Source organism: Girardinichthys multiradiatus, chromosome 3 (assembly GCF_021462225.1).
Source record: "Girardinichthys multiradiatus isolate DD_20200921_A chromosome 3, DD_fGirMul_XY1, whole genome shotgun sequence".
Lineage (NCBI taxonomy): Eukaryota > Metazoa > Chordata > Actinopteri > Cyprinodontiformes > Goodeidae > Girardinichthys > Girardinichthys multiradiatus.
This window is the reverse complement of record NC_061796.1, coordinates 30,413,645-30,438,086: the sequence shown is the minus strand read 5'-3', so window position 1 is coordinate 30,438,086 and position 24,442 is coordinate 30,413,645. Positions and strand designations below refer to the sequence as shown.

The 24,442-nt window shown below is 41.7% G+C and overlaps 1 protein-coding gene across 2 annotated transcripts in view; it reads left to right on the top strand.

Annotated features, from left to right (window-relative positions):
* The first annotated feature begins 8,245 nt into the window (after positions 1-8,245).
* The window catches only part of epn1a (epsin 1a), a 26,411-nt gene continuing 10,214 nt past the window's right edge, over positions 8,246-24,442 (top strand). The window contains exons 1-8 of one of the 2 annotated variants that reach the window (XM_047361923.1): positions 8,246-9,100; positions 17,886-18,047; positions 18,284-18,385; positions 18,600-18,758; positions 20,644-20,772; positions 22,651-22,771; positions 22,850-23,001; positions 23,183-23,254. In XM_047361923.1, the coding sequence (XP_047217879.1) occupies positions 18,317-18,385; positions 18,600-18,758; positions 20,644-20,772; positions 22,651-22,771; positions 22,850-23,001; positions 23,183-23,254 (702 nt within the window). In that variant the 5' untranslated portion in view covers positions 8,246-9,100; positions 17,886-18,047; positions 18,284-18,316. The remainder of the gene's footprint in view (positions 9,101-17,885; positions 18,048-18,283; positions 18,386-18,599; positions 18,759-20,643; positions 20,773-22,650; positions 22,772-22,849; positions 23,002-23,182; positions 23,255-24,442) is intronic. The other variant, XM_047361924.1, reaches the window with a different exon arrangement.

The window sequence follows — 24,442 nt, the reverse complement described above, 5'->3', positions numbered from 1 at the left end:
TGTGAAGCCATCTACAAGAAGGGACAGAGCAGACTGTACTTCTTGAGGAAGCTTAGGTCCTTTGGTGTTTGCAGCAAGAGGCTGCATATCTTCTATAAGTCTGTTGTGGAGAGTGTGATCTCTTCTGCCATCATCTGCTGGGGAAGCAGCATCAGAGCCAGGGACTTAAAAAAGCTCAAAAAGCTGATAAAAAAGGCTGGCTCTGTTCTGGGGACTCCTCTGGAACCTCTTGAGAAGGATTGTTCATAAATGAAGAACATTATGGAGAACCCTGAGCATCCTCTTCATGAGATTGTTGTACAACAACAGAGTGTCTTCAGTCAGAAGCTTTTTCAGATCTGTTGTAAGACAGACCTACAGGAGATCCTTCCTGCCCACAGCCATCACCATCTACAACGGCTCTTTAAAGAAACCTCCATAATATGAGCTACAACAACATTTAATTTCCCTTTGGGATTAATAAAGTATATTTAATTGAATTGAATTGAACTGACATGATAGTAAAACAAGGGAAAGAAAATTTTAATAAAATTGTTTTCATCTAACTTAGAAGTGTACATGCATTTCTTTACAAGGTATATCTAACAATGATTATACCCCGTTGTTTATCCAGAGTCTTGTAGTAAATATTTATCTCATTGCGCCCAGATTTTGGCAGTTTTAAGGCACCCAATGTCATGATCCTTGGGTGTTTTGATTTTCATTGGTGTTTTTGTGTTTACCATTTCTTTATTATTCATTTAGGTTCTTTAGTTTTTGCCTTATTCGTTGTTATTTATTATTAGATATACACTCACCAGCCGCTTTATTAGGTACACCTGTCCAACTGCTTGTTAACACAAATTTCTAATCAGCCAATCACATGGCAGCAACTCAATGCATTTAGGCATGTAGACATGGTCAAGATGATCTGCTGCAGTTCAAACTGAGCATTAGAATGGGGAAGAAAGGTGATTTAAGTGACTTTGAACGTGGCATGGTTGTTGGTGACAAGACGGGCTTGTCTGAGTATTTCAAAAACTGCTGATCTACTGGGATTTTCAGGGACTACCATCTCTAGGGTTTACAGAGAATGGTCTGAAAAAGAGAAAATATCCAGTGAGCAGCAGTTCCGTGGGCGCAAATGCCTTGTTGATGCCAGAGGTCAGAGGAGAATGGCCAGACTAGTTCGAGCTGATAGAAAGGCAACAGTAACTCAAATAACCACTCGTTACAACCAGGGCATCCAGAAGAGCATCTCTGAACGTACAACATGTCGAACCTTGAGGTGGATGGGCTACAGCAGCAGAAGACCACATCGGGTGTCAGCTAAGAACAGGAAACTGAGGCTACAATTCGCACAGGCACAGAGAAGATTGGAAAAACGTTGCCTGGTCTGACGAGTCTTGATTTCTGCTGCGACATTCGGATGGTTGGGTCAGAATTTGGCATCAGTAACATGAAAGCATGGATCCATCCTGCCTTGTATCAACGGTTCAGGCTGGTGGTGGTGGTGCAATGGTGCGGGGGATATTTTCTTGGCACACTTTGGGCCCCTTAGGACCAATTGAGCATCGTGTCAACGCCACAGCCTATCTGACCATGTCCATCCCTTTATGACAACAGTGTACCCATCTTCTGATGGTTACTTCCAGCAGGATAATGCGCCATGTCATAAAGCACGAATCATCTCAGACTGGTTTCTTGAACATGACAATGAGTTCACTGTACTCAAATGACCTCCACAGTCACCAGATCTCAATCCAGTAGAGCACCTATGGGATGTGGTGGAACAGGAGATTCGCATCATGGATGTGCAGCCGACAAATCTGCAGCATCTGTGTGATGCTATCATGTCAATATGGACCAAACTCTCCGAGGAATGTTTCCAGTACCTTGTTGAATCTATGCCACGTAGGATTAAGGCAGTTTTGAAGGCAAAGGGGGTCCAACCTGGTACTAGCAAGGCGTACCTAATAAAGTGGCCGGTGAATGTATGTTGCCTTATTAGTTCATTCCTTTGTTTTGAGCTTCCTAGTTTATTCCTGTGTTCTTTGTACATTACAGTTTATTTTTGTTAGATCTCGGGGTTTGTATCGCAGTTCAGCTCAACTTGTATTAAATAGTCTCTCTCCCTCAGCATCCCTGCTTTCCTTCTGACTCGGCTATCCACCATTATCTTCTGCTTTCTTCACCTGCATCTAAGGACAACGTCATTCTCCACTCATCCCTCAGTATTTAAGCTTTCCAGTTATTATTCTCTGTTGGATCCACCCGTTAACATCTGTTTCCATGTGTTGATCTTCTCATGCTTCTAGTCCTGCTCTCATTGTGCTCCATTGTAAGTTTTTGTCCTCAGATTTTATTTTTTAATCCATTCATCTCACCATGCTGCTTCTACGTTCCTGTCTATGTTTTGGTTGAAATACAAAGTAACAAAAACTGACACCCAAAGTGACTTTCTTCAGATATTTAAGAACAGATAGCTGACAGATAATTCAAGAATCAAATAATCTTAAATACAAACAGATTAAAAGAAAACATTTTATAATTATTTCTCAGATTTGCAGATGTCTCCAAAAAGTCTCCCTTCATACAAAAAAGGCAGTCAGTGTCAAAAAAATACTGTAGAGTTTCTCTCTACAAAGAGTTTCTCTGTGACAAACCTCAAGAAGACCCATCAAAATGACTTGTAATCTGTGCTAGCATTATCTGTTTCTGAAGCAGATGGAAATCTGAATTACACTTCTGTAATAGTTTATGACCCCGAAATGGATTCTTGTTGCAAGTCATGCTGAAATGTTTGTGTCTGTAAACATTCAGCAGAAGAAACAAAGAGATACAGGGTTGCTGAATAAAGGGGAGTCTGTTTCCCAGATGTTTCCCATTGTTGTTCTGATTTATACAGCTTATAAAACTTTTCTAGCGATTACTCTGATAGGAATCAGGCAATTCTGGTTTAATTTGGAGCCACAAGTAGCTGAATGCTGCCTCTGTGTGGATTAATTGAGCTCCTGCATTTCTGAAAAGAAATCGCAGACAATCGTGATTTATCAATGTAATTTTGGCTGGATTTAATTAAATGCTCCTAAATTCAAAATAATGTTTGTCAGTTTTGTGTACGTAGGCATTTAGTTTTTTGTTGCAGTATTGTGTTTTCAGGGAAACCACTATAGGGATGGTCTGTTAATGAGCTTTCTTGTCCTTGCTGCATCTAGCAATATTATTATGTTTTACACAAAATGTTGCTTGGAAAATAAGTAAGGCAAATTAAATTCAATGTTACAACAAACAAGTATCTGACTCTTCAAGCAAAATGTAATAACGTTCTTTGAACTTTAGTTAAAGGTTTACAGAATGTCAAAACCACAGATTGCCAACAATAATAAAATAATAAAACTGTCTGTAAAGATCATATAAAACTGGATGTCAGAGTAGTGTCACATTTATCATTTTTTTGGTAAGAGTGAAACAAAAAAAAATTAGATTTCAGTTTTTATTTGTAATTTAAAGGATTTTCTTCACTTTCGTAATATTATTGTAATGATGCAAAACCTGCAGGTTTTTTAGTTTCTTGTGTAAATCCCAATGCAATGACCTCAAACTTTACATTATTACCTCAAATTAGATTGGGCTTTACTGTGTAAGGCATTACTACAAGGTTTTGGTGCAAGAAAATAAAACAGACTAAACTGTTCTTGTTTAAGGTCAGTTAGGATTACCAAAGGTATTTCTATTTGTTGAACAGCAGAGAGTTAGAGAGAGAATGTTTAAAGATTTCTTTTATGTCCTACGGTAAATTCAGAACACGTTCTGTGTTCCAGAGGTGAATGTGCTTTGCTGTGAATTGTGTGTATCAAACCCAGAGCAAAAGCAAATGACCTTGTCAAGATGGTGGTTGAAGCTGGCAAAAGTGTCTTCATACACAATGAAACGTGAAAGTTCTGTAGCAGCAAGGGCTGAAAGGACACTAAGCAAGGAAGAAGCCACTATTCTAACAGCATAATAAAACAGCCAGATTAGATTACAGTTTGCAATTCAAAATTGTGTTTGTTGGATTTAAGGACAGTAGAAGGAAGAGATCCGTGGCAGTACAGGAACAGACAGCACAAGAATAGTAGAAGCTAGGGTCTGCCACCATAGGTATGACCCAAAATCTAGGTTGTGCAGATAAAGCGTACTCTGAATGGTACTACCAAGTTCCTGAAATGGTGCCTAGGGACACCTGTGCCAGCTATGGGCTGGAGGTCCCACAGTGCAAGAGTCCACATCCAGACTAATAAACAGGTGATGTCTAACCGATCATACATCACAGAGGTGGACAAAGCAGAAAAGAAGGGTGTGACAGCAATCTCAAAACAAATTTTAATATCGTACAAAGATAACATGAGTTTGGTCTGGGTTAGTTGTCTCAACAATTTTTAAAAATGCATTTTAAGATCAACATTTTTATCATAACACAATAACATAAATACATTTATAACAAAAAGTGTAATTTTTCTTTGTTTTTTCGCTCGTATTCATTATTCTACTCTGTCAAGGCTGTTTTAAAACTTTGCATACTAAACAACGGTGCGAAACAAACCTAAACAATGAAAAAAGTTAAATAGCTAAAAAAGATGATTTCCTCTTCCTAACAAAGATGATTAATAAAATTACGTCCCTGTTTTAATATAACAAACAGTCACGTGTGTAAATATTTACAAAGTGTTGTTTCAGTCCTTCAGTATTAGCGTGATTTCTTTTTTTTTCTTCTTTTTTTTTCTTTTTAAATGGCACTAAATTATTCATGAGCTCTACTACCATCGCAGGAAAACACAGCGACAGGGGGTGCGGTCTTTCCTGTAGGCGAGCACGGAAGCGGAAACTCGGCCATCTCCTCGTACATCCAAGCTACAACAGGGTCAGTACACACTTCATTTATATATTTATTGTCGTGTGTTGTCAACATTCCGTGTGGTCTTGTGTTTTGGTTGAGGGTAGTCAACACTGTCCTGAATTAGTACGTGTCTTTGCCTTCTAAATCCCTCACAGAGGGAGCAATTAGACTGCCAGTTACGAACTAGCATTAGAGGCTAGCTAGAAAGCTAGCAGCAACTGATTTCTTTATCACTCAAGCTGACAGGTAACCTCAACCCTTGTGTCTAGAGGGAAATCATTCAGTGTCATGAATACGATAGCTGTTTTTGTTCTATTAAACGTTGCATACTTATTAGGGGGTTTTCTGTGCCGGTTTGTATATTTTATTTCACTTAATAAGCCAGACCATGGTGGTAAACTGCTAGTCAACAGTTTCGATTAGCTTTGGGGGAAGAGTTGTTTGCTTCAGATACGGTTTGTTGGGTGGTTTCTTTCACTCTCTTTTAATACATGGAGACTCAGAGGTGCAGTGATGCGAGTTTATGACCCCGAAATCGATTCTCGTTTCAAAGCCTAGCAAAAATTAACAGTTGCAGTACTGATTGCTAACCTTCAGTTAGCCTGTCAACTTGATAGGTGTGACAGGAGCAAGTGTAGTTGTGTGACTGGGAAACCAACGGTTGTTTGCCTTATCTCCGGGTAGGTTTACTGGGTGGTGGTACTTTATTACCTGATTATAATACAGGCGAAACAATAGGATAGTGTGGATTCAGCCATAACACGTTGCTTTTGGACTATTATGCAAATGAAACTTTGAAAAATCTGTTTTAAGAGACACAATTTCTTAATCTATACTAAACCTGAAATTGTCCAATAATTTTCAAATAACATATTTCCCTAATGTGGGAGAGTGTGGTCAAAAGTTATTAACAATTAAGGTAGCACAACATGTATCAGATTTATCATCATTGTAATATTAGCTTGGGTTATATCAACAGAACAAAGAACAGGCTTGGGCTGCTTTATTTATTGGGTATTGATGCCAGTGATCAGTTAGCCACTGATTGACCTCAATCAACAATTGTTACATGATCGGCTTTGACTAGACCAGCACAATGTATCGAATGGGAATCACATTGCAATTTCATTGTATACCTCATCGCAACCACACAGAAGTTATTGGATGCAATATTTGGTAGGGGTCAATATTTTATGTGCCATGTGTTCAGACTTTGCTTGCCAGTAACAAATTTAGCCACCTGGATGGGCTTCACCTGTATTTTATGCTCACATCTGATCTTGTTGGTAAAGCTCATGGAGAGTGGAGGGGCTGTTGTGTTGATGGGGGGGGCAATGAAAGTTAAATCTTAAATAAAACCATTAACGATCAGTAAAAGCCAGATCGGTGCATCTATGATATTAGGTAATTATATATTTACCGTGCATTCATGCTCAGCATGGAAAGAATATTTTTGATGATGCTTCAGAGCAGCATTGAGATGTTTAACCATGCAACAACTTTGTTCTTATTTTATTCAGTTCAACAGAACCCAAAGCAGCCAGACGTTAACACTTTATATTTAAGTGTTGCAAATGATTTTGTCGTGGAAACATTATCACATATCGCATGCATTCCTGATGTCATGCAGCCATATTACCATTGTTACAAAGATTTACCCAGGGTTCCTACAGAGTAAAAGTAGTTGTGTTTCCAGACTTTGTGTCTTGCATTTTTTAAAAATATTATTTAAAGCAAGCAATGCTTTTAACTCTGATTGGATATGATAAAACAGACATAGTTACCATGATGTCAGCTTGTGGTTTATTTAACACACATCAACATTGTCATCGTCGCTATCTTGGTTTTTGAGTACAAATAAAGACTATTATAAGAACACAATTATTAATCCCTAACAGAGCAAACATTCAGTTTTTTAGAATAACATTTTGCCTTTTGGAAAAGAATATAAAATAAAGGAAAAGGATCTATGATATTTTAGTAAATGCAGCGCTGGTGGTTAATTTCCCTTTTTGTTGCTTCGCTAGTATCCATTTTTATTAAGTATTGAGCTGCATTATCTGAAACAGTAACTCTATGGCAAGTAAATGGCAAAATAATTATAACCATGGACTGATTAAAGTGTAAGGGGCTCAGTAATCTTGGGTTGAGTCTAGAAACATTTGGAACTTTGAATTTGGAATTGTGCATGAAAGTTGTTTACATAATGATCTGGCATTAAATTAAAAGCAAGAGTTTTCTGTCAATATTTGTGATGTTAATATAGCAAAAGTCAACATCAGGTTACCAGGAAGCTGCTTCTCTTTAACGTCATCAGATTCAAGACCCGCAGTCTACCTGGAACCCATTTACACTTTACTTTTTTCATTGACATGTCCAAGCTAAATAATGCTGATATATTCTCACCCCCGAATAAGATTTTCAAAACAGGGGAGGGAGTTTTGAATGATTTAAAAAGCAGATGGAAGTTAAGCTGGAAAACCCAGATGCACAAGCCAGTGCTGAAATACTAATCAGTTGAGTTACCAGAAAGCTAATGGAGTTAGTTTAGGAATTGCTTACATTAGGAAAACATTTTTGTTAAAGTGGAAATACTTTCAAATGTGTACGTTACTTCAGTGTTCAGATGATCAGCAAGAGCACCATAGAAAACCTAACAATCACACAGCAGCCTTACCTCTGTTGACCTGGTTTCAGGAATGATTTTGACAAGATTAGAAAGCAGACTCCATCCTTGGAGATTTTAAAGCACGTTTTGGTAACTAGCCTGTTTATGTTGATCACTAACTATATGTTTTAAGTAATGTGCCACACTAAGATTTCTGGAACTCACCTTTTCTGAATTTGAGCTGTTTTTCATTTGGCATCAACACTTTCAAAGAACTTTGAATTACCTAAACAGTAAAAAGAGTGGTAAAATGTATGCTGTGAAAATTGCAGTCTATAGGGCCAGTGTCTACTGTTCAGGCTGTAATTCACTCCTATTTCTATTGGAATGCGAAGGTCATTTATGCTGCGCTCATAGCATGGCTCTTGCTTGCTCTGCGATTTCCTAATAAAGAGTCAGTGGTTGTAAAATAAAGATGTGTGTATTGCTCCGATTGAGAGCCGCAGTATTTAAGTGTAGTCAGTGTAACATGATCGTTACTCAAGGTGTCAGGGACAGTGATGACGTCTGACTGGGACACAGAGGACATGTTATGTCTCTTATTGTAGATTAGGCTGTGTATGTCTTCAAGAGTCTCTGAACTCATTTCTACAACGGTGGGTTTACATCTTGCTTTGTAGCGTACTCTAAATTTTGAACTAACTAATTTAATTTCCTATTCTGTCAATTAGATTTATTATGTCTGGACCTTGTTTGAACAAAACTGAGCGTTCTTTCGTATTGGAGCGGATATTTTATGACCTCAAAAGCCAAACTTATCAATACCTTATTAACTAACTGCAGAGAATATTAAGTCTCGGCAGTTGAGTCTTAACATTCTCCTGCTATCTCTTTTAGTGAACATTTTTTAGAGAATAGTCTACATGTGTATTTTGCCACATTTGTGTCAGAGTGCGGCAGAATAATAAAGGTTTTCCTGGAATATGAAGGAATAGAAAGAACAGCCTTGTGCCATGGTTACTTGGCAATGCTTAGCTGCATAATTAAAGGAAGATGTTCATTAAATTACTTGATTGAAGGGATTTGAGAGAGTTAGTTATGAAATAGTCCAACTGGGTGGTATTTTTTTATTCTCAGTATAAATGCAGCTATTCCATGGAAACTTCAGAAGTTTGTTGGAGAACATTAGTGTTTGAATGGAATCATGAAGACAAAGGTCAGTCTAGATAAGTCAGAGATTAAGTTGTGGAGACAGTTGAAACAGAGTTAGGCTATAAAATACACCGGCCTTTGAATGTCTAAAAGAGTCCTGTTCAGTCCATATTCTGAAAGAGGAAAGACTGTGGCACAGCTCCAAACCTACCAAGAAATGGCCATCTATAACGGGCTGGACAAGGGGAGCATTTTTCAGAAAATCAGCTAAGAAGCTCATTCTAAATTTAACGTTTTGGCCTACATGCAAAACACAGTGTGTGGTTAAAAACCTAACGATGGCGTTAGTTTTTTGGAGCGGATATTGATGGTCAGTGATGGACCATCACGCTGTGGGCAGAAAGCTGGTCGGTGTTCATGGGAAGATTGGTGGAGCTAAATACAGGGCAGGGACAGACTGGCAGAGGTTCACCTTCCTGCAGGTAAGTGACCCTAAACATACAGCTAGAACTACGTTAGAATGATTTCGATCAAAGCAGATTCATGTGTTCATGTGTTAGAATGGCCCAGTCAAAAGTGCTGTTCACAGACTTTCCCTCTCCAGTCTGACTGTTCTGCAAATAAAAATGGACAGAAATTTCAGCATCTAACTGTGCAAAGACAGTAGTTGGTCTGGGTCTGTATACAATAGTATGCTGCACTTTAAACATTTCTGTTTGTAAAAACCTTTAAGAACCAGGTATCATCATATTTCTTGTGACAGTTGTGCACTGCTTTATCTTTCACAATTCAACATAATTATGTTAACAAAATATTCCCCTTGTTTTAGGACAAGTAAACATGTTTTGTTAGTACAGTGTTTCATATAATCCATTCTCTCTCTCCTGCTGAAGGCTGATGGGTCTCTGGTCATTTGAAGGGAATGTAGTGATAAGGAGTATTATTACCTGCAGTTAAATAAATAGACACATGGACTTGGCAGCAGAGTTCAAAGTTCTGATAATTATCAGACTGACGCACACAGTGTTATGTAGGTTTACTTTAAGGTACAAGCGCGCCCCTCAATTCTTTCAATCCCTTACAGCTTGAATTTATCTACAATTATGTAAAGAAAATTTGTTCCTTGTGTTTTATCAGTTAAACTTCATTCTGTCCCCTTGCCTTAAACAGTAGATAAAAGTCTAGTTATTTTCTGTGATATTCATTTATGTGTATTGGCTGTTTTAGCATCTTTTTTATGGAAGCAAATCGTTACCATATTTCAAATGAAAAAGCATTTCCAGAAATGCTTTTTCATTTTAAGAATGTGGCTGCATTATTTGACCCATAAATAAAATTAGTAATCAATCATTCTATTTGCATTTGTATTTTCTTCTTCATGAATGCACATTTTATGCCATAATCAAAAAGAAAACAAAGCAGACGTTTTCATGATCTGCCCGCAAAGTACTGCCCAGAACTCAAAAACGAAACAGCATTCAGAGCGGCGGGCGCAGCAGAGTGACGTCAGCAGCTGCTCTTCCTCAGCTCCCTGCTGACCGAGCTACCCATCTTGTTCGGTAGGGGGCGCTGTGCACGTCTGCATTGCATTACATTGCAAACGTGCCGAGAAATTGATTGAATTGCAGCAGGGCCGAGCTCAATTTGTGGCAGTGGCAGGCAGAACTGGTAGTTCAGGTGGCAGCCTTATGGCCTGGGACATCCAGCGTGTTTTTAAGCATTTATTTATAATTTTCTGTGAGTGACAATTCAGAATAGCCGCTCGTGCTCTATAATTCAATTCAATTCAAAAATACTTTATTAATCCCAAAGGGAAATTAAATGTTGTTGTAGCTCATTATGAGGGTTTCCTCAAAGAGCCGTTGTAGATGCTGATGGCTGTGGGCAGGAAGGATCTCCTGTAGCGCTCCGTCTTACAGCAGATCTGAAGAAGCCTCTGACTGAAGACACTCTGTTGTTGTAGGACAGTGTGATGAAGAGGATGCTCAGGGTTCTCCATAATGTTCTTCATTTTATGAAGAATCCGTCTTTCCACTATGATCTCCAGAGGTTCAAGAGGAGTCCCCAGAACAGAGCCAGCCTTTTTTATCAGCTTGTTGAGCTTTTTTAAGTCCCTGGCTCTGATGCTGCTTCCCCAGCAGATGATGGCAGAAGAGATCACACTCTCCACAACAGACTTATAGAAGATATGCAGCATCTTGCTGCAAACACCAAAGGACCTAAGCTTCCTCAAGAAGTACAGTCTGCTCTGTCCCTTCTTGTAGATGGCTTCACTGTTGCATCTCCACTCTTGTCTGTTGTCCAGGTGAACACCGAGGTATTTATACTCCTCCACCACCTCCACTTCTTCTCCCATGATAGAAATAGTTTTTGACTTATTCCTGTTTCTCTTAAAGTCTACAATCATCTCCTTTGTTTTAGTTACGTTCAAAATGAGATGATTGTTTCCACACCATGCCACAAAGCGTTCCACCACCTTCCTGTACTCAGCTTCTTGTCCATCTCTGATCCACCCCACGACTGCAGAATCATCCGAGTATTTCTGCAGATGACAGGAGTTTGTCTTGTACTGTAAGTCTGAGGTGTACAGAGTGAAAAGGAATGGTGAGAGTACAGTCCCTTGTGGTGCTCCTGTGCTGTTGACTACCTGGTTAGACTCACAAGCAAAGGAAGCATCAGCATCTTCTGATATGGTTGAAGGCAAACATGTTGAAGCAGAAGGGTCTAGGGCTGAGGTGGAAGATAAAAAATGTGAGGTGTTAATGGACAGCTGTGGGTCCTGTGGGTCAAAGGAAGGTGGAATGTCTGTTTGGCTGTGAGCAGGAGAGGAGGAGAAGCTTGTTTCTGAACTGAACCTATTGAAGAATGTGTCTGATCACCCTTCTGCTTGAAGCCTGTGATCTTCGTCATCCCTGTCCACACATCTCTGATATTGTTTTGCTGGAGCTTGTTCTCCAGCTTCCTCTTGTACACCTCCTTGCTGTCTCTTATCTTGACTTTAAGTTGCTTCTGTAAACTCCTCAATAATTCCCTGTCTCCCTCTCTGAAGGCTCTTTTTTTCTTGTTAAGCATGTCCTTCAGGTCACTGGTGATCCAAGGTTTGTTATTGGGGAAGCATCTCACGGTTCTGGTGGGGATGATGTTATCCACACGGAAGTTTATATAGTCGGTTACACACTCAGTCATGGCATTGATGTCCTTCCTCTCCATGTGGCTGACACAGTGCGTCCCAGTCTGTAGTCTCAAACCAACCTTGCAGAGCTTCTTCAGCTTCCTGTGACCATTTTCTCACAGTCCTCTTTATTACAGGTTGCCTCTGAACAAGGGGCCTATATTTCAAGCAGAGAAAAACAAGATTGTGATCTGATTTGCCTAGAGGAGGTCTTGCTGTAGAGATGTATGAGTCCTTGACATTTGCATAAAACAAATCCAATGTTTTGTTTTCTCTGGTAGAGCAGCTGACAAACTGTTGAAACATTGGAAGTGTAGCAGAGAGTGAAGCATGGTTAAAATCTCCAGAAATTGCCACAAAAGCATTGGGGTTTTGTGTCTGTAGCTTAGCAACAACTGAGCTGATGGCATCACATGCAGTGTCGGCAACAGCGGAAGGTGGAACGTAAACTGTTGCCAAAATAACACTGGTGAACTCTCTGGGTAAATAATATGGACGAAAACTTACTGCCAACAGTTCAATATCTGGACTGCAGAGATGACAGTTCACAGTTACATGTCCTGGATTACACCATCTGTTGTTCACAAGTACTGCCGGTCCACCTCCTTGACATTTGCTGCTCCTCTTTAAATCTGTCTGCTCATATGGTTAAAAAGCCCGGTAGAGAGACACTGGAGTCGGAGATATGATCCTGCAGCCATGTCTCAGTAAAACACATAATACTGCATGCCCAGTACTCTGGCTGGGTCCTTTGTAGGGCTTGGAGTTCATCCAACTTGTTTCCCAACGATCTCACATTGCCCATCATAATCGATGGAAGAGATGGCTTGAACTTTCTCCTTCTCTCACTTCTCTTAGCTCATGCTCTGCATCCACGGCGTCTCCTTTTCAACTCATCAGGGATTTGGGGTTGTAGTTGAAGTATTATTTGGGCTTTTGAGATATTAATCAGCTGCTCCCGGTTGTAAGAAACAGCCCCATTGCCATGGCAATGCATCATAACAAATGTCCAAAAATAGAAAGTATTAAGAAAAATCTTCCAAGCTGCACAGCATCCGACAACAGAGTGGACAGTCGTCCAAAAAAAAAAAATCAACTGTATCCACCACAAGAGGAATAGTTCCCAAAAAAGAATAAATCAGAATCAGAAGTAATAGAGCTACTCCAACGTGCTGCCACTTTGAGCGGCGCAATTCTAGAATGTAGATAAACCGGCTGTTTGTGCAATAAATCTTCGTCATCCTTTCAACACGTCACACATACACATAGTGCTATTTATTTTCCATGTCAAGTAAATACAATCGCCTTATGTTATGGGTCTAAAGCTCGTACTCGTACTCGTCGTCTTCCGCTTATCCGGGACCGGGTCGAGGGGGCAGCAGACTCAGCAGAGACGTCCAGACGTCCCTCTCTCCAGACACCTCCTACAGTTCCTCCAGGGGGAGCCCAAGGCGTTCCCAGGCCAGCCGAGAGACATAGTCCGTCTAGCGTGTCCTGGGCCGTCCGCCGGGCCTCCTCCCGGTGGGACGTGCCTGGAACACCTCCAGAGGAAGGCGTCCAGGAGGCATCCGGTATAGATGCCCGAGCCACCTCAACTGGCTCCTCTCGATGTGGAGGAGCAGCGGCTCTACTCCGAGCCCCTCCCGGATGGCCGAGCTCCTCACCCTATCTCTAAGGGAGTGCCCGGCCACCCTACAGAGGAAGCTCATTTCAGCCGCTTGTATCCGGGATCTCGTTCTTTCGGTCATGACCCAAAGTTCATAGCCATAGGAACGTAGACCGACCGGTAAATTGAGAGCTTTGCTTTTCGGCTCAGCTCTCTCTTCACCACAACGGACCGGCACAGCGCCCCCATTACTGTGGCAGCCGCACCGATCCGTCTGTCGATCTCCCGCTACATTCTTCCCTCACTCGTGAACAAGACCCCGAGATACTTAAACTCCTCCACTTGAGGCAGGAACTCCCCTCCAACCTGAAGAGGACAAGCCACCCTTTTCCGGTTGAGTACCATGGCCTCGGACTTGGAGGAGCTGATCCTCATCCCAGCCGCTTCACACTCTGCTGTGAACCGCCACAGCGCATGCTGTAGGTCTTGGCTAGATGGGGCCAGCAGGACCACGTCATCCGCAAAAAGAAGAGACAAAATCCACTGGTCCCCAAACCAGACCCCCTCCGGCCCTTGGCTGCGTCTAGAAATCCTTTCCATAAAAGTTATGAACAGGACCGGTGACAAAGGGCAGCCATGCCAGAGTCCAACATGCACTGGGAACAGGTCCGACTTAGTGCCGGCTATGCGGACCAAACTCCTGCTCCGCTCGTACAGGGACCGGATGGCCCCTAATAAAGGGCCCCCGATTCCATACTCCTGGAGCACCCCCCACAGGGCATCACGAGGGATGCAGTCGAATGCCACAAAACACTTGTGAACCGGTTGGGCAAACTCCCATGAACCCTCGAGCATCCTGTAGAGGGTATAGAGCTGGTCCAGTGTTCCACGGCCGGGACGAAAACCACACTGCTCCTCCTGAAGCCGAGGTTCGACTATCGGTTCGACTCTCCTCTCCAATACCCTGACGTAGGCCTTACCAGGGAGGCTGAGGAGTGTGATCCCCCTGTAGTTGGAACACACCCTCTGGTCCCCCTTCTTATGAAGGGGGACCACCACCCCAGTCTGCCAGTCCAGAGGCACTGTCCCCGACCGCCACGCAATGTTGAAGAGGCGTGTCAACCATGACAGCCCTACAACATCCAGAGACTTGAGGTACTCAGGGCGGATCTCATCCACCCCCGAAGCCTTGCCACCGCGGAGCTTTTTAACCACCTCGGTGACTTCAGCCCGGGTGATGAAATAGTCCAACCCCGAATCCCCAGCCTCTGTTTCCACCACGGAATGCGTGATGGCAGGATTGAGGAGATCCTCGAAGTACTCCTTTCACTGCCCGATAATGTCCTCAGTCGAGGTCAGCAGTCTCCCGCCCCCACTATAAACAGTGTTGGCGAAGCACCGCTTCCCCCTCCTGAGGCGCCGGACGGTTTGCCAGAATTGCTTCGAGGCCAACCGGCAGTCCTTCTCCATGGCCTCACCGAACTCCTCCCAGGCCCGTGTTTTTGCCTTTGCCACAGCCCGGGCCGCAGCACGCTTGGCCTCACGGTACCCGTCAGCCGCCTCAGGAGTCCCACAAGCCAACCACAGCCGATAGGACTCCTTCAGCTTAACAGCATCCCTTACTGCCGGTGTCCACCACCGGGTTCTGGGATTGCCGCCGCAGCTACGGGCAGCAGCATCGACAATAGATGCGGAGAACATGGTCCACTCGGGCTCTATGTCTCCAACATCCCCCGGGATCTGGTCGAAGCTCTCCCGGAGGTGGGAGTTGAATACATCCCTGGCCGAGGGCTCCGCCAGGCGTTCCCAGCAGACCCTCACTATGCGCTTGGGCCTGCCAAGTCTGTCCGCCTTTTTCCTCCTCCAGCGGATCCAACTCACCACCAGGTGATGATCAGTGGACATCTCAGCCCCTCTCTTCACCCGAGTGTCCAAAACATGCGGCCGAAGGTCTGATGATACGACAACAAAGTCGATCATTGACCTCCTGCCTAGGGTGTCCTGGTGCCAAGTGCACTGATGGACACCCTTATGTTTGAACTTGGTGTTCGTTATGGACAATCCGTGACTAGCACAGAAGTCCAATAACAAAACACCACTCGGATTCAGATCGGGGAGGCCATTCCTCCCGATCACGCCTCTCCAGGTGTCACTGTCGTTCCCCACCTGGGCGTTGAAGTCCCCCAGCAGAATAATGGAGTCCCCGGGAGGGGCACTATCCAGCACCCCCGACAAGGACGCCAAGAAGGCCGGGTACTCTGCACTACCACTCGGCCCGTAGGCTGAAATGATAGTCAGAGACCTCTCCCCAACCCGAAGGCGCAGGGATACGACCCTCTCATCTACTGGGGTAAACCCCAACACGAGACGGCTGAGCTGGGGGTCAACAAGCAAACCCGCACCAGCCCGCCGCCTCTCCCCGTGGGCCACTCCAGAGTAGAAGAGAGTCCAACCCCTCTCAAGGAGATGGGTTCCAGAGCCCACGCTATGCGTGGAGGCGAGCCCGACTATTTCTAGTCGATATCTCTTGACTTCCCGCACAAGCTCAGGCTACTTCCCCCCCAGCGAGGTGACATTCCACATCCCTAGAGCCAGCCTAAGCATCCGGGGATCGGGCCGCTGAGGTCTCCACCTTTGTCCGCCACCCAATCCTCTTTGCACCGGTCCCTCACGGTTCCCCCTGCAGGTGGTGGGCCCACTGGGGGATGGCCTCGCGTCTCTCGTTTGGGCTTGGCCTGGCCGGGTCCTGCGAGGAGCAACCCGGCCACCAGGCGCTCTCCAACGAGTCCTGACCCCAGGCCTGGCTCCGGGGTGGGACCCCGGCTCCGCCGTAGAGGGCGACGTCACGTGCCTCGATATTTTGTTCTTCATGAGGGATTCTTGAACCACTCTTTGTCTGACCCATCACCTAGAGCCTGTTTGCCATGGGAGACCCTACCAGGGGCATTTAGGCCCCAGACATCATAGCCTCTACGATCATTTGAGCACTCAAACCCCTCCACCACGTTAAGGTGGCGGTTCAAGGAGGGGGGGTCTAAAGCTGTTTATTAAATAATAAACAATAATGATATCATTATTTAAAGATAACAGGCTATAACAACAATTATATCCCGTTTGCCGATAATCAGCATTGGCATCACTTCCGGTGGCAGCTCCACAGACACTATTAACAATAATAACAACTCATTTGCCGATAATCAGCATTAGCTTCCACAAAAACAGCGGCAACCGCATTGGCAAGTTTTAACGGCCGGTCTGGCACCTTCTGGCATCCTTGCGGAATCCCCTGCCACAGCCTGCCACCGGAACTGCTAGTTCTGCCTGCCACTGCCACAAATTGAGCTCGGCCCTGCTGCAATTCAATCAATTTCTCGGGACGTTTGCAATGTAATGCAATGCAGACGTGCACAGCGCCCCCTACCGAACAAGATGGGTAGCTCGGTCAGCAGGGAGCTGAGGAAGAGTGGCTGCTGACGTCACTCTGCTGCACCCGCCGCTCGGAATGCTTTTTTGTTTTCGAGTTCTGGGCAGTACTTTGCGGGCAGATCATGAAAACGTCTGCTTTGTTTTCTTTTTGATTATGGCATAAAATGTGCAGTCGTGAAGAAGAAAATGCAAATGCAAATAGGATGATTGATAACTAATTTTATTTACGGGTCAAATAATGCAGCCACATTCTTAAAATGAAAAAGCATTTCTGAAAATGCTTTTTCATTTGACATATATGGTAACGATTTGCTTCCATACTTTTTTAGTGACTATAGCATATTGTTGATTATGTACTCTGAATTTATGTATTTATCTTAACCATCTCTAACCTGAGCTCTACTAACTGTGCTATATAAATAAAGGAGATTGAATTGAAACTCTGACCACCAGATGGCGAAAAAGAAAAAGTGTGTTCAATTCTTTGTATGTGTTTAATATACCAAGGCATTAGGGATACAGAAATTACAGCTGTGCGGTGCTTCAAACAAATTCACGATAATCTATAAGACGTTAAAACAAGCAGGTTTTGACTGTTAATGTTTGAAAGATTTCGGTGTTCACTGAAAGTTGTTGTTTCAATTATTTTACTTTGACATTCATGCTAAAATATAATTGGTTTATGTTGTGTTTTTCTTGAAATAGTTAAACTTCTGTTAGTTCTGGAGGGCAATGCTCTAGTAAATGTTATCTTTTTTATCTTTTATTTTTCCACTGTAGACCCACGAATTCTCTGTTTATATCGCTGACAATTCAGAAATGTATCTCCTCCTCTAAAACAGAACATTTCAACAAAATGAGGAATATAAGACAACTTTCTCTCTCTTTTGACCATGTGTGAGTCAGGAACAAAACATGTGATATTTTCAAGCTGAATAAGGGCTTTGTATTCTATAATAGTTATTTGAAATTAGTAAAGTTATCTAATATAAGATCTCGCCTGTTTGTTCTGCATTCATATCTAGAGCCATCGTTTTTCAATTTTATTCTATCTTTTCTGCAGTTTCCACCTTCCATCATCTGTGGTTCTCAGACCCAATGTCGCCACGGGAAGAAAAAGATAAACTGAGACAAAAAGCTCCATGAATGAGTGGTGGACAAGGTTGAGAAACAGAGGTTTACCAAGAGGGAGACCCTTTCTTTGCTTCATACTTGAGTAACAGATGTATGTTGTCTTTTGTTCTCTGTTGATGCCATAAATTAAGTCGTTTGATACAGATGCCATCTTTACTCAGATTATGTCTATCTTAAGGTCTGCCACTCTTTTCGTCTCTTTCACTTGTGTGCATCTTTCCCAGTGCATAATTTTCTCACTTCCTGCTTTTTTGATATTTATGTCATGAAAAAATCTGTAGAGTGAAGGCCTTTTGTCCTATTAATCCTGCAAATCTATCTGTGCAGATTGATACAGAAGTCTGCGGCTAGACAGTTGCCATGTCGACCTCTTCGCTGCGGCGACAAGTGAAGAACATCGTCCACAACTATTCAGAGGCTGAAATCAAGGTTATACTCTTCTCATCTTGTCTGGATTTTCCTTTTTTGTGTATTTTTTCCAGCCTGCGTGTCAGGAGTTATACGTATACCTCTACAAGAAGGAATAAATTATACAGTATTTATTCATTTGTCTGCATTAGACATTTATTTAGAATTTGCTCTTATCACACAGACTTTGAATAGAGGACAGTAGAAGCTGATCCCCTCTTGTGTTGTTGTCCAGGTTAGAGAGGCAACGTCCAATGACCCATGGGGCCCCAGCAGCTCTCTTATGTCAGAGATAGCAGATCTGACCTACAATGTTGTGGCCTTCTCAGAAATCATGAGCATGGTGTGGAAACGACTGAATGACCACGGAAAGAACTGGAGACATGTGTACAAGGTTTGTAGATTAGTGTTAAAGATGGTATTGATCTTAGACCTTAAAGAACTCACCAATCAGAATTTAGTGCTGTACTTCCAACCATTTGCTTCTGCAAAGATTTGACCTGTTTATACTGATGTGATCCAGTTCTGATTTGTTACCTCTATGAACAGCATTCAAAATATTTCCTGTTTTGACCGCTCGACAGTATTTATTTTAGGACCAGAGGCAATGTCACACCATCTGCAAGAGAGCAGTTGCTGTAAACAAGGGTTTTCTATACTATAAGACAAACTTATGACAGTTGAGATTTTAAGCTCTCTTTTGCGTCTGAGATTATTGATTAGCTTGGTTAGCATTACTAAAACAGCAGTCTTTGTGTGTATTCCCTAGAGAAAGTAGATCCCCAAAAAGATTCCAACATTCTTAAATGTTTTATAACAGAGTTTGGAAGCTCTAAAGGGTTAAATGGAGCAACTTTGCTCTGGTCAGCTCAGTCTTCCTCTTATTTGCTGCAAGGTTGGTTCTTTCTCGCTCTCTCTCAGCCCTAATCAACCACAAACACGTCTCAAGTGTTGTGGAAAATACAGTTTCATAGCGAATAGCTTCTTATATCACTTACTTTGTTTTAAACACATCATTGATATGGAAAACAGCTAAGTTTGAGTCTACTTTCCTTAGTAAGAGCATTCACTCCAAACAGTGTTGTCAGTGTGACACACTAGCTCTTAGCGTAGTGTATTCACTGATCAGACAAAGACTGGATCTTTAAGTTTCTAGTTAGTCCGTAAGTGCTTATGGTGCGTTCCATTTGTACTCGGAGGTTGGAAATTCCAACTTCCGAGTAGGAAATCTCAACTGGAACACCCGAAAGTCAGATTTATGAGTTGGAACGTTTTAGTGCTATTTATATGCACGAAATACCACATAGAGCAGTGTTATTGTCATTGCTATTGTTGTGAGACTGCTGTTATAGTTGCAAGTAACAAAAACAAGCAGGAAACTGGGATGCTACAACATCGAGATGACGTAAACTCTGACTTCCCAGTTCCAGCTTCCGGTGGTTGATGGAACGCAGCATCAATGCCCATCTAACTTATAATAGTCAGATTTCAGTCACCAGCTGACTTTTCAGTGCATCTGTAATTGTCTTATATTAATAAATCTTGTCTCACTAAACATCACAGCGTCTTAGTATCCGAGTAGACTAGAATAAAACCATCCTTTATTTGTTGCTCTGTGGGGAAATTTACCAGCATCAGCCACAAAGTGACAGGCAGATAGAAAGCCCACAAATACATATAAAAAAGCAATAATGATAAAACTGAAATAGAGACTGTACAGCTATGAAGAAAAAACACATGCAGATTTTACAAAATGTACAAGTTAATAGGATAATGTAAAAACTGTGGGAAGTGTGCTTTTGTATATTTGTGCAAAAACAGACTGTTTACAATAATATGGAAACCTGTGTCAAGAAGAGCAGGGAATAAGCGACCTATTGTGTTTATCGGGAGCAGTGATGGTTATACAGTCCAGGAGATTCTGGGAGCAAACACCTATGATATTTTGTGCATTTAGGATATAGCAACAGTAGAGTATGATACTGCTGAAGCTGTACTGTATAGTTTATATACAGTATTGTATTTTGTATTTATTAAAAAGGTGCACCAGTCTTTTGTTCTCTCAGTTAAACATATCTGTGTTAGCCAGAGACTACAAGCTTTACCAATTATTATTGGTACCGTACATAAATGTTGACCTTCCACTCATTTGTGACTTTCCACCTGGTGTTAATTGATGTGAGATATTATTTGAGGATAAAGCGGCTGTTTCAGTGTCTTCTACCTTTTTATCTTTAAAGTTTCAATCAGGTGACCTTTTTGCTTTTTCTCTTCATCAGGCTATGACTCTTATGGAGTATCTGATCAAGACGGGTTCAGAGCGTGTTGCCCAGCAGTGTCGAGAAAACATCTATGCAGTCCAGACACTCAAGGACTTTCAGTACATAGACAGGGATGGCAAAGACCAGGTAACCAAACATGCCCATCCTCACAAAGCTGAAAGGAAAGTTTAGTCAGTCCGATCTCCTTTTATTGACTGTAGGCAAACTTTGACTTGCTACTTGGTACATTGAGGACAGTTTGTTTCTGACCTCTTACACAACCTGACAAAGACAATTGTTGGTTGGTAATGAGTAATGTAGCTAAGTTAATGAATTATTACACTAACAATATGTTTTATAGTGGAACTAATAAACTAAGCTAAAGATCTTGTGCTTTCCATAAATTGTAGTTTGTTCTTATTTTCAAAATTTTCTTAAGCATAAAAATCTCCAAGACGTTTAAGGGGCTTCACAGTTTTTTAAGTTCAAGATGAAACTATCTGTAGCAGGTGATCTCATAGTAGCTGAGAGACTTATTTGTCACATAAAATCCCAATAAGAATTTATCCTTATTTAGTGGCTCTATGTGAAAGGGGTTCTGTTACATCTAGACAGATCACAGGTCCTTGCTCTGAGTTTTTGTGCTTTTTTGCCTGAATTAATCAGAGCTCTTTGTGAAGTTGCTAAACAAACGCACTTTTTCTAGTAATGCTCAAGTACAACTACAGGCACATCTAAAAAAAAATTATATTGTGAAAAAGTTCAATATTTTTTGTCACTCATTTCAGAAAGTAAAACTCGTTTATATAGATCAATTACACATAGAGAGAAATATTTAAAGCCTTTATTTCTTGTAATTTTCATGATTGTGGTTTACAGATAATGAAAACCCAAAATTCATGTCATGGACCAACTAAATTGTTAGGTACAAGGAAAAAGATCAATGGTTTTAAAAATGTTTTACGTATAGTCATAATTAAAACGAGCCTCATTGGAACCCATATTCTAATTTATTTAATATAACTGTATGAAAATCTGAAAAGTGTGGCTGGCATTTGTATTTATCTACACTCAGTCTATTTAGGGCGGGACTTTAACTTAGCCATTTTGTTAAATAATATGATTTGTCTATATGCTTAGGGTTACACTCCTGCAAGGTGAACCGCTGCCCCAGTCTCAAATCTTTTGCAGCCTCTGACTAGTATTTAGCTCCAGACATCTTCCTTTCAACTCTGAACAGCCTCCCTGCCATGTTAAAAAAGAGCATCCCCATAGGATGATGCTGCCACAGCTATGTTTTACTGTGGAGTGGTTGTGTTCAGGTTGTTGCAGTGTTAGATTTCTGTCCACATACAGCATTTTGCGTAGAAGCCAGAAAGTTTGATCTTGGTCTCAACTGAGCACTTTTTTCCACGTGTTTGGTCTGTCTCCTCTACGTGGCTTGGAGCAAACTCTGTCTTTCGGCAATATGTGTCTTTTTGCCTCTCTTCCACAAAGACTAAATTTATGGGTTACAAGACTAATAGTTGTGCTGTCGACAGATTCTCCCACCTGAGCTGTGGATCTCTGCAGCTCTTCCAGAGTTACCAGAAGCCTCTTGACTGCTTTTGTGATTAATGCTCTCCTAGCCTGTCTGTTGAGTTCTTTGATCTTCATTGATTCCTTGACTCAAACCTCTAGAGGTCTTCAAAGGTGGACTCAGTTTATGAATTGGATACCTCCTGAAGGAATTTGGTTGCACTGGATTTCCTTGAGGAGCAAGAAACGGGCTAAATTTGCACAACACATTTTTCATGTATCACTCCTATATCACTTCACAGCTCTGTGTACCTTTGTCTTGGTCTGTCACATGAAATCCCAATAAAATACATTGAAGTTTGTTGTCATACGACAAAATGATGAAAAGTTCAAGTGCTTTAAATACTTTTGCATATACAGTGAAAGTGTTAATATGCGTTTTGCTCTTGTCAAAGTAACCCAAAATACAGTCAAAAAATTGTGTTCCTGTCTCCTCTTTTTGTCCAGGGTCTGAATGTGAGAGAGAAAGCTAAACAGCTGGTGACGTTGTTAAAAGATGAAGAGAAACTAAGAGAAGAGAGGATCCATGCCCTTAAAACCAAAGAGAAAATGGCACAGACCACCAGTGGTGAGATAACTAAATTAGACAGAGATAAGCCTCTGTTGAAAGAGGGATTTGTTTTATTCATGTTTGTCTCTGCTGCAGCCTCCTCAGCCCCCTCAGCACCAAACCTTGGGGGCAATCTATCTGTGGGCTCTCATTCTGGAGATCCTGAACAGGCATGGCCACAAAGCTCTGGCGAGGAAGACCTGCAGCTTCAGTTGGCGTTGGCTATGAGTAAAGAAGAGGCAGAGCAGGTAACTTAATGTGGTCTGTTATCCCGGCTAAAAGGGGTAATCTATGTTACGCTTTATTTAACCTGTTACCAGTAATTTGCACATAGGAGCAGAGGTACACACAAAGGAATATTAAGGATCGTATTTTTTGCTGCAGAACACCTAGCTTTGCTCTCACAATTTAACTGCTGACCTCCCCCAGACTAGCGCGGACCCTCTGGAGGATGCAGAGCTTCGCCATGCAATCACAATCAGCAAAGAGATGCACCAAAAGGTCAGGGTCAGAGAGTGTGTTCTGCTGACTGGGGAGCCAGTCATCAACTATTTGTCTTTCTGTCAGATGGAATTTCACGACCCGATAATAAATATTGATTAATCAAGAGAATTGATTCATGCTAATAATGTTTGTGGCATTTTCCTGCCTGTATAAATTTTCATCAGACCATTACAATTCAATTGAGATAATTAAGTTTGCTGTTCATTGTTGTTTTTACAGTGCTTGCTCTCATAGAAAACATGGAGAGACTTGATTTCAATCCTCTTAATGAGAGACATCGCTTTAAAAGTGTTTGTCCTCTCACCTATTTCTTTTTTTTGTTTTTTTGCAACACTTAAATGTTTCAAACCAATTTCATATTAGACAAAAGTAACCAAAGTAAATACAAAACATAATTATTAAATAATAAAGGGGACAAAGCCATCCAGACCAGCCTGGCTCTTTGTGGAAAAGTAAATGCCTCTAAAACCCATGAAAATATTGTGCCTCAGTGACTGCAGCAAGACTCCCTTCAAATGATTACATTAACTGACAGTTGGTTTTTTACATAATTGTTGATGGAATTTGGCTAACTTTTGTTTTAATTCAGCTACTAGCAGGGTGTGCTAACATGAAAGGCACTATAACATCTTGACTGGATTTTGGTCCATTACCCGGTGGGCCTTTAAGCTCTTTGTGATCAGCAGTAGTTTTGGTTTTATAGAAACAGCTTGGTGAACCTTTACCAGACTGAAAGATGTCAGTGACATGGTGACTTAACTGTTCTTACATTTTGTAACAACGGGGCATGATGTTGCTTTTTGAGATGTAGTAGTCTACCTCGTGTTGTCAAACAGGTTCAGTTTAAGTGATTTCTTGACCCTCCTACAGCTCAGGCATTAATCAGGCCTGGGTGTGGCTAGTGACATTTAACCAAAAATTGTTAATTAGTTAAATGATTCAAAAAAGGGAAGAACTATATTCTCACATTGAGCCAGGTAGCTTTTTTTTCCCTTAAATGAAATATTTCTTTGATAAATCTATCTCGTTTTAATTCAGGTTTTCTTTAACCTTAAAATTAGTTTGGTCTGAAACATTTAAGTGTGACAAACAAGCAAAAACAGAAGAAATCAGTTATTTCACAGCACTGTATATTAAATATGAGCTCAGAAACAACTGATCAACCATGATTAAAGTGTTAAATGT